This window comes from Macaca thibetana, chromosome 8 (assembly GCF_024542745.1).
Source record: "Macaca thibetana thibetana isolate TM-01 chromosome 8, ASM2454274v1, whole genome shotgun sequence".
NCBI classification, from domain to species: Eukaryota; Metazoa; Chordata; class Mammalia; order Primates; family Cercopithecidae; genus Macaca; species Macaca thibetana.
The window spans coordinates 48,760,103-48,775,458 of NC_065585.1; the positions used below are offsets into that span (position 1 = coordinate 48,760,103).

At 41.8% G+C, this 15,356-nt stretch overlaps 3 protein-coding genes across 48 annotated transcripts in view; all 3 read left to right on the plus strand.

The window, feature by feature from the left end:
• LOC126960839 (cytochrome b-c1 complex subunit 7) overlaps window positions 1–15,356 on the plus strand; it is a 1,171,628-nt gene that overhangs the window by 1,041,610 nt on the left and 114,662 nt on the right. The gene's annotated exons all lie outside the window — the stretch shown is intronic.
• Window positions 1–15,356, plus strand: part of CFAP418 (cilia and flagella associated protein 418) — a 1,191,950-nt gene that overhangs the window by 56,116 nt on the left and 1,120,478 nt on the right. The window lies entirely within an intron of this gene.
• Window positions 10,505–10,791, plus strand: LOC126960851 (small integral membrane protein 15-like). Its single transcript, XM_050800616.1, has one exon. It carries the CDS (start codon window positions 10,579–10,581, stop codon window positions 10,789–10,791), a length of 213 nt encoding a protein of 70 aa, XP_050656573.1. The 5' UTR covers window positions 10,505–10,578.

A 15,356-nucleotide genomic window follows, 5' to 3' on the forward strand; every position in this document is an offset into this window, starting at 1 on the left:
CCTAAAACCTGTGCAGCCAGGGTTCAGTTTCCCAGAGGGATGCCAGGAGTACGCTTTCATGGAATGTGCGAGCCCATGGAAGAGCAAGCCCATGGAAGCACACTGCTAGTATCCCACTGGGAAAAGAGGACTCCCACTTGGCCAGAACAGGAGTCCCAGAGAAAAGCCCCACGAGGGTGCCTAAGTACAGTGATTAAGGCACGGGCTCTGGAGCCAGAATGCCTGGCCTCAGCTCTCCACTTGGCCACAGTTTCTCTTGACATTAAGTGTGCTATTCAAGGTCTCTGTGCTTCAATTTCCTGGTGCCTACCTCATAGGGCCAAGGATGGGAAGAGTGATTCTATGTAAAGGACCCACAGCAATGCCTGGTGCTGAAGGTCTGCTCAACAAGTGTCGTTAGCATTTGCTGTAACTACTAGCCATGTGTGGCATCTGAGCACTGGAAATGCAGCCAGGCTTGGTTGATATGTGCTGTAGGTTTAAAACGCACACAGAATTCAGACTTTGTGCAAGAAAGAGAATATAAAATATCCCAGTGGTAATTTTTAGATTATTGCATATTGAAATGATAGTATTTTTAGTATTTTGAGTTAAATAAATACATGTTATCAAAATTAGTATTGCCTACTCTTATTAATTTTCTTATTATAGTAAAAAACACATAACATAAAATTTACACTCTCAACCACTTTTAAGTGTACAGTTTGGTAGTGTTAAGTGTACTCACATTGTGGTGAAACAGATCTCCAGAACTTCTTCATCTTGCAACTCTCAAACTCTATACCCATTAAAAAACTCCCCATACGCCTCTCTCTTCAGCTCTGGCAACCAACCAGTTCTTGTTTCTATGAATTTATATATTTTAGATACCTCATATAAGTGGAATCATACAGTATTTGACTTTTTGTGACTGATTTCTTTCACTTAGCATAATGTCCGCAAGCTTCAGCCATGTCAAATCATGTGACAGGATTTGCTTCCTTTTTAAGGTTGAGTAATACTCCGTCCTTTTATTTTTTTAAGGTGGCTATTAGCAAATGTAAAATGTATTTGTGGTTCCTATTCTATTTCTCCTGGATAGTGCTAGTTTAGAACTAGCGGTTCTCAACCCCATCAGTTCCAACCCCTCCTTATCACAATGAATTTGTAACACTCTCTTCACTCTCCTGAAATAAACTGTATAGATGAAATAACTGATATGCACACATAATTTTTTAAAAAAATATAATGACCTAACTGTAAGTATAAAGAATAAATAAAAGGAAAGAAATCTATAGAGAAAAATATATATTTTAATTTATTGTTAGACAAGAGCACTTAATACAAAATAATCAGATGCTTCAATGAATATGTAAAATCACCACTAATGAGATAGGTGTCAATGCAGAGTAGTCACTCAAATTTTAGAAGTGATGTTGCCAGCAGAAACGTGATTTCCTGAAATGAAACAGTTCAATCAAATTCCAACAAAACAAAGTACAATTTTCTCTCTATTTATATGGTTACACTCTTACAAAAATACATATAAATTTAAATGAAGCAAAATATATAGGTATATATGGAAATTGTAATTAGGTTCTGGGCTCAGAGACTTCAAAATAGATTTTTCACCTAAATGAACGCCCAATGAGATAACTACAAATCCAGAGGACCCCAGAGAAATTTTTCACTTTGCAGAGTTGCCCTCTGCATTGCAGAACATCTTGTTTCCCCGTGTCCCTGTGTATTTATCGAAGGCCTATACCACCCTTCAACCACTGGGACAATCAAAAGCATCCCCTCTACTTTCCAGTGCTCTCCCATGGAGGCAGCAGAGCCCCACTGAGAAGCAGCGATGCTGAATTGTGAGAAACACAGTGTAGTGATCCCAAAGGTCCACTGTTCAGGAGCTGCTCGGCTTTTCTACCTGGTGGTCCCATCCATCCGCAGTTCCCACCACGGCTTTCAGTAACTCAGTGTGAGGCGAGTCCTCTGGTCCAGCACTAACCACTCTCCAGCACAGACCAGAAGCCTGGATGCTGAAGTTTCTCCAGAACTTCAAACACGACAGACTCAGCCTTTTTCCCCTTAAACCCATGCCTTTCTTTGACATCCAAGTTTCACTGTCACCAGTGTTTTCTCAGGACAAGAAACTCTCCTCTCCCTCCAACACCACCTCTGACCCTTAATAAGGCAGAATCACCAAAGCCTCTTCTCTCTTTGCTCATGGTTCCATTTCCCCTGCTTCCAGCTTCTCTGTCTCTGCTTCCAGTTTCCCTATCTCTCCCTTGGATCTGCAGGTTTCTCAGTGGCTCCTCATCGCTCTTCCTTACTCTAGTCTGCCACCGCCACTCCATCCTGTTCATCACAGCCCATGAAAACTGGGAAGCATGAGGTCAGCATTCAGTTCTTTGCAATCAGGCCCAATTTTCCTTTATAGTCCTCCAGAAGTCTCCACCAAGGGCTCTTCCCTTTCATCTGAGTGAGACGCAGCATAGCCTAGTGGACAAACGCAGGCTAGGATCAGCAAGAGCTATCCTGTGTTGACCTAGCCCTACACAGTCACGTGCTGCTGAATGATGGAATATGTTCTGAGAAATGTGTCTTTAGGCGATTTTGCCATTGTGCAAAACATCACAGAGTGAATGTACACAAACTTAGGCGGTATAGCCTACTGCACACCCAGGCCATGTGGAATGGCCTATGGCTCCTAGGCTAAAAACCTGTACAGCATGTTATCATGCTGAATACTCCAGGCAACTAGAACACAATGGTGTTTGTGTATCTAAGCACATCTACACATAGAAAAGGCGCAGTAAAAATATGGGATAAAAATGTTTTAATGGTATATCTGTGTAGGGCAGCTCCAAGATTATTCTTAGGGGACCACCATTGTATATGCGGTCTGTCATTGACTGAAATATGGGTTTCTTTTTTTCTTTTCCTTTTTTTAGAGACAGGTTCTTGCCCTGTCACTGAGGCTGGAGTGGAGTGGTATGATCACAGCTCACTGCAGCCTTGAACTCCTGGTCTCATGCCATCTTCCCACCACAGCCTCCCCAGGTAGCTGGGACTATTAGGCGTGAGCCACCATGCCTGGCTAATTATTTTCTCTGTAGTAATGAGGTCTTGCTATATTGCCCAGGCTGGTCTCAAACTCCTGGGGCCTCAAGTGATCCTCCTGCCTCAGCCTCCCAAAGCTCTGCAGTTACAGGCATGAGCCACTGTGCCCACCCTGAAACATGAGTTCCTATCCAAACTTCACTCCTAATTAGTTGCCTCTGGGTAAATGAGTTAGCCTCTATGTACCTCCTTCTTCCTCTGTGAAACAGGCTTCACCATATGTGCTTTGTGGTGCTGTTATAGATAATTAAGAATGTGCTTGTAAGACGCCAAGGACTAGGCTGGCATGTAGGAGAAACAGCCACTGCTGCATTCCTAGACCATGTTTTCTCTTCTTCAGCATTGTTCCTTCTCTCTACACATTGAGCCAAATATTTGCACAAATTTCACATCATCTCAGTTAGATAAATATCCCATAACAGATCATAAGGGGAGTTGAAACCTCATTTCACTAGACATGGACTGAGACAAAGAAATATGTGTTTACTAGAAAACAAAGACAGCACTTTGGGTGGGCTGTAAAGTTCCCGAGGGCCATGAGAAGTAGTAACTGACGGGCACTGAGCCGGCAGGTAACTGACTGTACAGCTCTGGTTTTGCTGGGTGGGGTGGATGTGTTTGGGAACTGTAGAGGCGATAGAGACGGTCCACCCTGGCCCTTCAGTCCTGCATGCCCTCTGCACTCAGCCTCAGTCTCTCTAGCAGGTGAAATTCAAGCAAAGATTTTTAACACATCAATTGGAAGGAGTGTCCGACGCATGCCAGCCCTGGGTGCCTAGTGCCTTCTGGATATGGTGCATCAATGCTCAGGCTGTCATTCACAACTCCAGGGTCCACCTGCTCTGGGAAGCTTTTCCCATTCTGTCACTCCCTGGCCATCCTTCCCTTCTTGGAAGTCCCGAACACTTACCAAGAGCACATCTGGTGATCTTCTCAGTTGGGTTTTTTGTATCTCAGTGAAACAAATGATGAACCTCTCAGGGGCAAGAACAGCATCTTGCACCTCTTCCCATCCCCTATAATCCCAGGTCACAGCTATGCTAGGAGACAGGCAATGAAATGTGACATGAGTGAAGGATAGAGACAAATGTTCGCAAATTCAGGAAGAAATTTCAGAGTGTGGGGGATGAAAGAAGTTAACTATGGGCTCACTTTCTCTGAGTTAGCCTGGGCGTGGTCTTGCTTAGAGGACAGGTGAGGTGGCCCAGCTGATGGTTTCATGGCACTTCTCTCATCAGTGGGCTCTGTTCTTTCCATCACATATGCTGGACTCTCAGAAGGATGCATCTCCCTCTGTGTAGATTTTGCCACAAATTACCAGATAAAGATCAATATTAGGTGTGGTCTCTGCCGACTAAAAGTTGAAGACCGTCTCAGAGTGCCTTGAGGAGGTGGACTTGATATCCTAATAGTGCCTACCATCCGTTGAAGGGGGAATTATTTTGGCACAAAAAATTCAAGCATCCAAATGGAGGCCACTCCCCCCACCCCACAAAAAGAAAAAAAGAAAAGAAAAAAAAAAAAAGACTTGAAAAGAAAAAGAGCTCATTCCCAAAGTTGTTTCTTCCGAAGATAGAACCTACTTGAAACAAAGTTTAACCTTTCTGGGGTTCAAGTTCATTTATTCTTTGCATATACAACTTCAGCAGCTTCTTTATTTCTAAGAACAAAGGCTTGGAAAAAGGAAAAAGTCTCTACGGTCTCCTTGGACATCAAATAGTTCTTCAGAGGAAACGCTTTGATGAGTTAAGTGTAAATGAGTAAGAAACATACGGATTAGATTTCTCATATAATACACACGGATTTAAGAATTAAGGGAAAATCTTTTTGGAAAATGTGGTTTGGATTTGGATTCTGCCTACTCCACAGACACTGATTAAGTTAAAAATATATGGATTTTCCTTGTGTCTTGCTCTCCATCTTCAACCTCAGGAACTAGCACTCATTCTTTCTCAAGAGTGATGTTGGATAACCAAAGGCCAAGGAGGACTTCTAAATAGGGCACACACAGATGACTAATGTTCAAAAACCAAATAGGTTTTTGCAACAGACTCTCTTCCCAGTAGATTGGGTTTTAAAGCACATTTTAGAAACACCTCTCTATTGGCTACTATGGCTCACTAACCATGAGTAAGCCCTAGCCCTGTGTTTTGGTGAGATAAATACACCACCCTCTGGTAACCAGATTCTGTGGCTGGTAATCCCATTGCAGGAGGCCTCTTGCTACCCTTGAGTAGATGATTTTACCAGCTGTGGCCTTGATGTGACATTACGCATGTGCCACAAGTTGAATCCAATTGAGAATGTTTTCTTTGAGTCAGCACATGCTTTCACACAGTGTCAATCAGAGATTAAATGGGGTTAGAGAGGTGAAAGCAGTTGACACAGTACATGGCACATGGAAGGTGCTCACTGCATGGTGGTTCTATCTAAAAAAATTTGAAAATGGACTTTTGTTACCTCTGAGGGTCAGAACTGCTCATCTTGCACAGTTTTACTAAGGAGGGTGCTGACTGCAAGGACCAGGCAGCCCTGCTTCCTGGCACCGACCACGCTGGGCAAAATGTCTCTGTCCAGGAAATTGGAAATCAGGTGAGAGATTCTACTTAATGGGCACTGCAGCTGGCTGGAATATAGAGTAAGCCATAGAACGTAGAGCAAGCCACTTTTCTCCTTGGACAGAGACAGAGCCAGTAGAGAAAGCCCAGCTCAGACAGGAAGAAGGATGAAGCAGAAGCGCAGAGAAAACAGAAATGAGAGACCGAATCTTCCTCCTCCAAATCCGCACCAGGTCCCCTCAGTGCTGCTGCCATGTATGGATCTTCTTTCAAAAGCTGCTTTATCAAGACATAATTCATATACTAAGCAATTTACCCATATAAAGTGCACAATTCCACACCATATGCAAAAATCAACTCACAATGGATTAAAGACTTAAAGGTAAAACCTGAAGCAATAAAACTCTTAGAGGAAAACAGGGAAATAACTCATAGCCATTGGACTTGGCAATGATTTCTTCGATATTACACAAAAAACAGGTAACAAAAACAAAAAGAGAAAAGTGGGATTATATCACACTAAAAAGCTTCTGTATAACAGAGGAAACAACAATAAGTGAAAAAGCAAACTACAGAATGCAAGGAAGTACTTGCAAATCATTTATCTGATAAGAAGTTAATATACAAAATATATAAAGAACTCACATAACTCAATAGCAAAAAAAAACCCTATTTAAAAATGGGTAAAGGACTTGAATAGCTATTTCATGAGACACGACATACAAATGAACAACAGGTATATGAAAAGGTGCTCAACATCACTAATCATCAGGGAAATGCAAATCAAAGTCATGAGCTAGCACCTCACATCTGTTAGAATGGCTATTATCAAAAAAGTCCCAAAAGATACCAGTGTGTGAGTGTAAAGGTGAGGGTGTGAAGAAAAGGGAACCTTTGTACACTGTTGGTGGAAATGTAAATTGGTGCAAACACTACGGAAAACAGTATGGAAGTTCCTCGAAAAGTTAAGAATAGAGTTACGGTATGATCCAGCAATCTCACTTCTGAGTAGACATCCAAAGGAGTTGAAGTCAGGATTCTGAAGAGACATCTGTACTCTCATAATCACTGCAACATTACTCACAATAGCCAAGATATGGAATCAACCTAAGTGTCCATTAATGGATGAATGGATTAAAAAATGTGGTACATACATACAGTAGAATATTATTCAGCCTTTAAAAAAGAGGGAAATTATCTCATTTGCAACAACATAGAAGAACCTGGAGGAAGTTGTGCTAAATGAAATGAGCCAGATACAGAAGGACAAAGGGTGCACAATCTCGCTTTTATGACAACTCTATAATAGTCAAACTCATAGAATCAGAGAGTAGTATAGTGGTTATCAGCGCTTGGGTGGGGAAGAATGGGGAGGTATTGTTCAAAGGGTACGAAGTTTCTGATATGCAAGATGCATAAATCTGGAGATCTACTGTACAACATAGAGCCGACAGTTACAATACTGTATTGTATACTTAAAACTTTGCTGAGAAGGTAGATCTCATATTAAGTACTCTTGCCACAAAAGAAACAAATTTATTAAAAAAAAATAAATATATAAAGGAGGTAGAAGGCAACTTTTGTAGGTGATGGATGAGTTTATGGCTTTGATTGTGGTGATGGTTTCATGAGTGTATGCTTATCCCCATTAAATATGTACAACTTTTTGTATATCAGTCATACTTCAATACAGTGGTTTAAAAAATAAGGTATACAGGCCGGGCGCGGTGGCTCAAGCCTGTAATCCCAGCACTTTGGGAGGCCGAGACGGGCGGATCACGAGGTCAGGAGATCGAGACCATCCTGGCTAACACGGTGAAACCCCGTCTCTACTAAAAAAATACAAAAAAAACTAGCCAGGCGAGGTGGCGGGCGCCTGTAGTCCCAGCTACTCGGGAGGCTGAGGCAGGAGAATGGCGTAAACCCGGGAGGCGGAGCTTGCAGTGAGCCGAGATCGCGCCACTGCACTCCAGCCTGGGTGACAGAGCCAGACTCCGTCTCAAAAAAAAAAAAAAAAAAAAAAAGGTATACAATTCAATGGGTTTTAGTATATTCACAGGTATGTGTAACCATCACCACAGTCAATTTTAGAACATTTTTATCAGTTCAGAAAGGAACTCTTGTACTTTTTAGCTATCACTCTACCTCCATTGCCCCATCCCTGTAGTCCTAGTCAACCACTAATCTACACCTTTTTTTTTTTTTTTTTTTTTTTTTGAGATAGGGTCTTGCTCTGTCACCCAGGCAGGAGTGTAGGAGGGCAATCATAACTCACTGCAACCTCAATCTCCTAGGCTCCAGCCATCCTCCTGCCTCAGTCTCCCCAGTGGCTGAGACCTCAGGTGCATGCCACTATGCCGGGCTAATTTTTTTTGTTGTTAATTTTTTTTTTAAGAGACGGGCTCTTGCTATGTTGCCCAGGCTGGTGGTGAACTTCTGAGCTCAAGCAATCTTCCTGCCTCCGTCTCCCATTAGTGCTGCCCACCACTAATCCACTTACTGTCTCTACAGCTTTTCCTCTTCTGGAGTTTCATATGAATACCAACATAGAACATGTGGCCTTTGGGACTGACTTCTTTCATGTGTCATAGTGTTTTTAAGGTTCATCCACATTGTGGCATGTCTCAGTACCTTATTCCTTTTTATGGACAAACAGTATTCAATTGTATGGATATACTACCATTTGTGTATATTTACCTATTCATGAATTGATGGACACTTGGGTTGCCTCCACCTTTTGGCTGCTGTGAATAATGCCACTGAGGTTAACAATAATGAGCCTTGAGGATGTTATGATGAGAAAAATAAGTTAGTCACATAAAAAAGATAAAGTATGATTCTACTTATACGAGGTATCTAAAGTGGTTAAATTCATAGAAACAGAAAATAGAATGACAGTTGCTGGGAACAAGGCGGGGTGGCAAGTGGGGAGTTGGTTAATGGGGAAGAGTTTAGTTTCACAAGTTTTTGTTTTGTTTTGTTTTGTTTTTGTTTGTTTGTTTTTTGAGCTGGAGTCTCACTCTGTCGCCAAGGCTGGAGTGCAGTGGCATCGTGTCAGCTCACTGCAACCTCCGTCTCTTGGGTTCAAGCAATTCTCCTGCCTCAGCCTCCTGACTAGCTGAGATTACAGGCGCCCACCACCACCCCTGGAGAGTTTTAAAAAATATTTTTAGTAGAGATGGGGTTTCACCATGTTGGCTGGGCTGGTCTTGAACTACTGACCTCAGGTGATCCACCCACCTCGGCCTCCCAAAGTGCTGGGATTACAGGTGTGAGCCACTGTTCCCAGCCTAGTTTCACAAGTTCTGAAGCTCTGTTGCACAACAATATGAATATATTTAACACTACTGAACTGTATACATAAAAATGATTAAGACAGTAAAATTTACATTACGTGTTTTTTACCACAATTACAAACTTTACAAAGCATCTGTGCTTTATTCTCCCCTCCTTTCTTGTCGACTATTTTGCAGTTCAGGCCATGGTCCATGCTGGACTAGGCCTAACCAAGGTCAGGACCTATCTGGAGGGGCTCACAGGGCCCCCGAGGGGATGCTTATTTGAACACTTCCCCTGTTCTGCAGAGCACAACAAGAGGGTGAGGGCAGGGCCAGTTCTCCAGTGGCCACAGCTGGAGGCCCACTCGGTAGCCAGCAGGGACATATTGCATGCCAGGTACTCCCCATGAGGATGCTTCAGACCAGCTGGGGCCTTGGCATAGATTTTCTGGCTAGGCTAAAGTCATGCCCACTTCAGTCTCTCCATTTTTGCTCATTTCCAGTTGATTCCTCTTTGCGCCAATCATATATGCTGCTAGGAAGGGGAGAATAGACTTAAGTAGGCTTTAGGGTATAACCAAGAACACTATTTAGAAGAAAATATTTTGAAACAAGCAGGTGCGGGAAGAACCAATTTGTTCCTAAGCTTCTTACTGTGTAGTCAGAAAACCCCTATATAAGTATTAAATAGATTTACTTTCACTCTGATAGCAACTACGAAAATAATTCTATCTGCCATCCATTGTATACTTACTATTTTTCCAAGGACTTAAAACAATTCTATTTCATTTCATCTGATAAAGCTAATATTACTACTCCATTTCACAGATGAGGACATGGAGGCCCAGAGAGAAACTTGCCCAAGAAGTAGAGCTAAGATTTGAATACATGCCTGTGTGAGTCCAAAGGAGTCCTGTAGGAATTCAAATATATGCCTGTATGAGTAATTATGAGTAATGACTCATAGTCGTTACTATACACAGACCTCTCTTATTAGTCTGTCAACATTTACAAAGTGCCCACTGTGGACAAGCTCCTGAACTAGGCTGTAATGGGAACACCAATAGAGGAGAGAGAAAAACCCATACATGGGGAATGGCAAAGGAATAACTTTAAGTAAGTGCGTATAAGTATCACTGTACTATATATGAATGGGAAGGGTGAATATATAAGTTGACTACATACAGAAGAGAACAATAAACAGTCTAGCTGTATCTTTGAATCATAGGATTTTAGAGTTGGAAGGGATCGATCCGAGCCCCTGGGGCGAGGTAGGGGAAGCTGCTGGCTGCCGTTTTCGTGGTTTTCTCCCAGTGTCCAGTAGAAATGGCGGTGGCGCAAAGTATGGCTGGGCCAACCTAGGGTCCCCCAGGACCCTCCGCTCTGCGCGACAAGGGGCCCGCGCTCGCCAAGGCCGAGGGGCAGGAGTGAACGTGGCCCCCGTGGGTCTGCGGCCCCGACAGGCTAGCCAATTGTATAGAATTTAAATCATCTCTCAGATGTATACAGTAGAACTCAAGAAGACAGACTACCAAGGGTCATCTGAAGTCGTGATTGTCCTGGGTCACTAATAATAGCAGGACAAAGTTAGAGATCGCTACTCAAGCATAAGCCCCAGGCTTCATAAGACTGCAGAGAGGATGTTTGATATAAAGCCTTGGGCTGAGTATGTTGTGGAATGGGCTGCAAAGGACCCATATGGCTTCCTTACAGCGGTTATTTTGGCCCTTACTCCACTGTTCCTAGCAAGTGCTGTACTGTCTTGGAAATTGGCCAAGATGATTGAGGCCAGGGAGAAGGAGCAAAAGAAGAAACAAAATGCCAAGAAAACACTGCAAAAGCTAAACGACTAAAAAAGGATTGAAGGACTGAACAGGCTCTGCAACCAGAGGAAAATCATTTGGAAAATTATGCAGCTTTGGAAGAACCCACTAAAGTTTCTTCTTTGGATTTCTTGACAGTATTATTTAGTAAATGAAATCTGACCAAATGGAAGAATCATGTTTGCTCTGACCTCAATACTATAGTAACTTTTAGGCTTGGGTGTAGAAGTTTGTAGGTTTCTATTGACAGTTATTATAAATTATCATTCACTGTGGTACAAATTCTTTATAACTGACTTAGTCATTTGCCGCTTAGCAGTTTATGTACTGAAATGAAAACATCCTGTGGGAAAAGTGACTTTAGATTATGAACTCAATTCAAATGAACTCTATTTAAAATGGAGTCCTATTTTGGAGAAAGGAAATTAAGAATGTAAAAGTTAGAACTGTATTGTTTGAGGTAAAAAGTGTGCTTTGGCTTAAAAGAGATACAATGTATTAATTATGTCTTTTATTATTATTGCTTATTTCTTAGAATCATTTCTGACTTTCTCAAAACAAAATAATATTAATCAATGAATACTTCTATTTGCTGCATTTTTCTTATAACCTTTGAGACAATGGTAATTATCAAGTCATTTTGCATTTTTTAAAACACTTTTATAAAGAATTATCTTATCTCGATTATGTAGAATACCACCTACTGGATAGAACAATTTTTGTACTCACAAACACTGCCATTTTCTTAGAGACGGCTTGCTGAGAGGAGTAACACTATGGTCTAAAGCTTGCAGTAAAAATGCTAAACACTGTAGTACTTTGGAACTGGTTTATTCTTGTGCTAAGCAGAACTATAAAATAGTTAAAATGTCTTATCAAGTAATTTGCCGATTATATAGACACCACTTTTGTTTTTTATTTCATTCTTTAACTCATGTGGTAGTAATATTTAATACTTTCTGATCCAATAGTTTCAAAGTAAAACTTTAAATTTCACATTTCTTTTAAAGAACTCGTAAAGCATAACAGTGACGTCATACTTCATAAGTGGTAAAGAAAGGTATAAAATTGGGAAACACGTTGTTAGGCCTAGTAGTAATTGGGTGAAAAGGATAAATTATCTCAAAATGAGAGTGTGCTGTAATTGGAAGGAAGGAGCTAAAGGATGTTTCTTTCAGTTAAGTAGTATAAATGGAAGGTTTTACTATTAAACATGGCTTTTATAAAAAAAGAAAAGAAAAGAAAAGAAAGGGATCTGGGGGGGTCATCTAATCCCACCTCTCACCCCAAACAGAGATCTCTTCTACAAGTATCTGTGGAAGTTCCAGTGTCAACCTAAAGGCAGTGAGCCAGTTCTTTTGTTTTCCAGGTTTTTGGTTATTATAAAGTTCCTGCTTTTCATCATCAAATCTGTCTCCCTTTGGGGAATTCTCCTATTGGTCCCAATTTTCCCCATGAATCTATAGCAAATAGTCACCCTTCTCATTGCCGTGACTGCCGTTCTTCACATGGATAAAGGGAAGACAAGCATGTGTTGACCACTTACTCTGCTCCAAACACATTCCAATAGTCCCACTCAATAGGGATGACAGTTTCTCATCTAAGGACTCCGAAGAGTCATTAGAGACATTAAGAGTCATTAGAGATATTAAGAAACTTGTCTAAGGTCACACCGTTGGAAGTACTGGAGCAGAGATTTGAACACAAACTCACCGCTTTTCTACTACACTACACTGCCTTTCAAAACCAGCTGTCATCACCATGCCTCTCATCTTCTCTTATAGACCATCTAGACCTGGTTTCTCCAGACTTTCCTTCTCAGGGGACAAGTTCTTTAGACCTCTCCTGATGTTGGTTTTTCTCTGAATAGGCTCCGGTTTGTCAATGTCTCTCTCGAAATGCACTGTAAGACCAGAGTTCAATACCCAGTGTGGCCAGACCATCCTGCCTGGCTTGCCTGCCCTGCATGCCATTTGCATGCCCAGGATGGCTTCACTGACTTAAGAAGCGTAGTAGACCTGTCACACGTTTGGGTTGGGCTGATCCTGATGTAGCTGCAACCTGGGTTTTTTTCATATGAGCTAGTTTCAAGTCACATTTCATCCATCCTTTACTTAAACCATTGCTTCTAATAAGCTTCATTGGGATCCTGTTGGATTCATTTATTGGTTTTGAGAGAGTATTTCAATTTGTTATACAGCATATTAGCTGCTTCTCTGTCTTTAGGCTATCTGAACATTTTAAAAGCTGGTCTTCAATGTTGTGGTACAAGTCACTGATAAGAATGTTGAACATGCCAGGACCAAGAGCAGAGCCTTGAGACATCCATTGGAGACCTCCAACAGGGTGGCAATTCATCGATTAATTAATGCTCTTTCAGTACAGTTGTCTACGCAGCTGTGATTCCAGTGAGCTATTTTTAACTCCACATTTCATTTCTCTACCTCTTCACAGTTTATGTAATAGAAAGCTTTGCAAAACACCTGCTGAAATTAATCCAAAACATCCTTTTTTCCAAGTGTTTTCTGTAGAATGCTTGATCAGTGAGATGGTATTAAATAGGTTTTCTGGTGCAGGACTTCTCAGAACTTTTAATGTGCTAATGTGTCCTGTGAATCTTCAACGGAAACTATAATAGCACACTGCGTTTCCCAAAGTTGAGGTGGGTCCTTCATTTTATTTTATTTTTGCTTAGGTGGGTTATGTACTCTGCTGTTTGCTCATTTGTAGTATTCCCTTGATCTCCCAATCTGATAACTGTGTGTAAAAGCAATACAACATTAGCTCTACATGGCTTGTTCTTAGTGAACCTCTGCTAATGCCCAGTGATCAATGCTTGCCTCTTTAAAGATGGTCACATTTAATAATCTGCTCTAGAATTTTGCTGTGGATTAAGACCAAGCTTGTTGACCTGCAGTTTTCAAAATCTATTTTTTCTCTTCTCTCTCCTGATACAATACTTTCTTGTTTCTCAGGGGTTAACCCACCACAACTATGAACTTCAGCACTATATTTACTGCAACAGAAGCATATTTACTGCACCTAACATGGTCAGCTGCTATTGTGGGCTTCAGTTCTCTTCTATCCATGTCTGCACTGCCTTTCCTAGTTTGAACGGGATTCTCTTGATGGAGAATATATAAACGAAATCTAAACAACTCAGGTTCATGGTCAAGGCAGATTCCTGACTGATGCTCCCTCAGATTTTCATGTTACTCACAAAAGGAGGTAAATGCCATGGGGGTAACGAGCTAGCCTGTGTGTCTTGCTACAGAACTGTTCTGATTGAGAATTAAAGGGTGAAGATGAGCTTCCTAGTGGCAGGGTAGGTGATGAAAAAGACCTTTTTCATCTTTTTCAGTGATGAAAAAGACCTGATAAATATTCAAGCAATGGAAACAGTCCAGAATGGCTGGGGACAGAGATGAGGGGAGAAAGTGACTAGGGGCATGGCGGAGGGCTAGAGCGTGGCTTATGAGCCCTGATAAAGGGAAAATAAAAATCACAGAAGGAACTGCAGCAGCGAGAGAGACACAATCAGATTGAACTCTATTCCCAAGGAGTGAACACCCATTCTTTTGTCTCCTACTCTTGTTCTATATGTGGAGTTTGTAAGCTGTGCCCATTTCCTTTTAAATAATAGTCCTTTGCTTTTTCTAAACACCTCAAATCACCTCAGGGTTGGCCACTCCTGATACTCTACTTTTGAGGGGTTTTTTGCCACTCTTGATAAGCATCCTTGGCTGGCTGCAACCTATTTTTGTATATACATGCCCTTTAAAGTTCTGAACTGTTGGTCAGTGATAGAAGGCTTCAGAGAGTGGAGCTGGCTTCTGAAGATGAGAAATGTGGTGTCAGGGAAGAGAAAAAGAAGTTTGGTGGAAAGGACACATTCTCTAAGTGTATGAAGCCCCAAGGCTGCACAAGCAACGTGTGGTTCATCTTTAGTGGCTCATGGGTGGACGTGGTGTACAAGGGCAAGAAGCTAGGAGTAGGAATCTGAAGGTGGCCTGAACCCTGGCTCTGCTATTACCAGCTGCGTGGCCCTGGCCAAGTCATTGCACTACTCTGGGCCTCAGTGTCTTGACCTATGCAATGTAAGGGGTTCAACCAAGGCTTGACCCTGAGCCCCTCCTTCAAACTTCTTCGTTGCTCCTTGTCTCCCCTGTCTGCATGTGTATGTGTTAGCATGTGATAGCTATCTCATGCAGGGTGTTCTGCCATCCAGGCCACAGCCTTCTTCTTGAACTGTTTGCCAGTCAGAAGTTGGACTGCAGATACAGCATCTGGGAGCAACTCTCCTTGGATAGGAAAGAAGGTGAAAATGTGCTATTCTGTTTTATTTCCCCAGTCATCTTTTAATGTAGCCCAGACTCTGGCTTCCATCAGCAGAAGAGATCAGTAGGTGGATTATGGGATTGTAATCTTACAGAACGACGAGTCCACCTCTCCCTGTGGCCAAGTGAATGATTCACGTTTGGCTCAGTTAACACTAGGGAGAAGTCAGATTAACACAGTCACTTGCTTGGAAATGGAGGTTGTTGCACATGGGGCTGGCTTTCTTGAGAGCACACATTTTCAAAAAACACAAATAT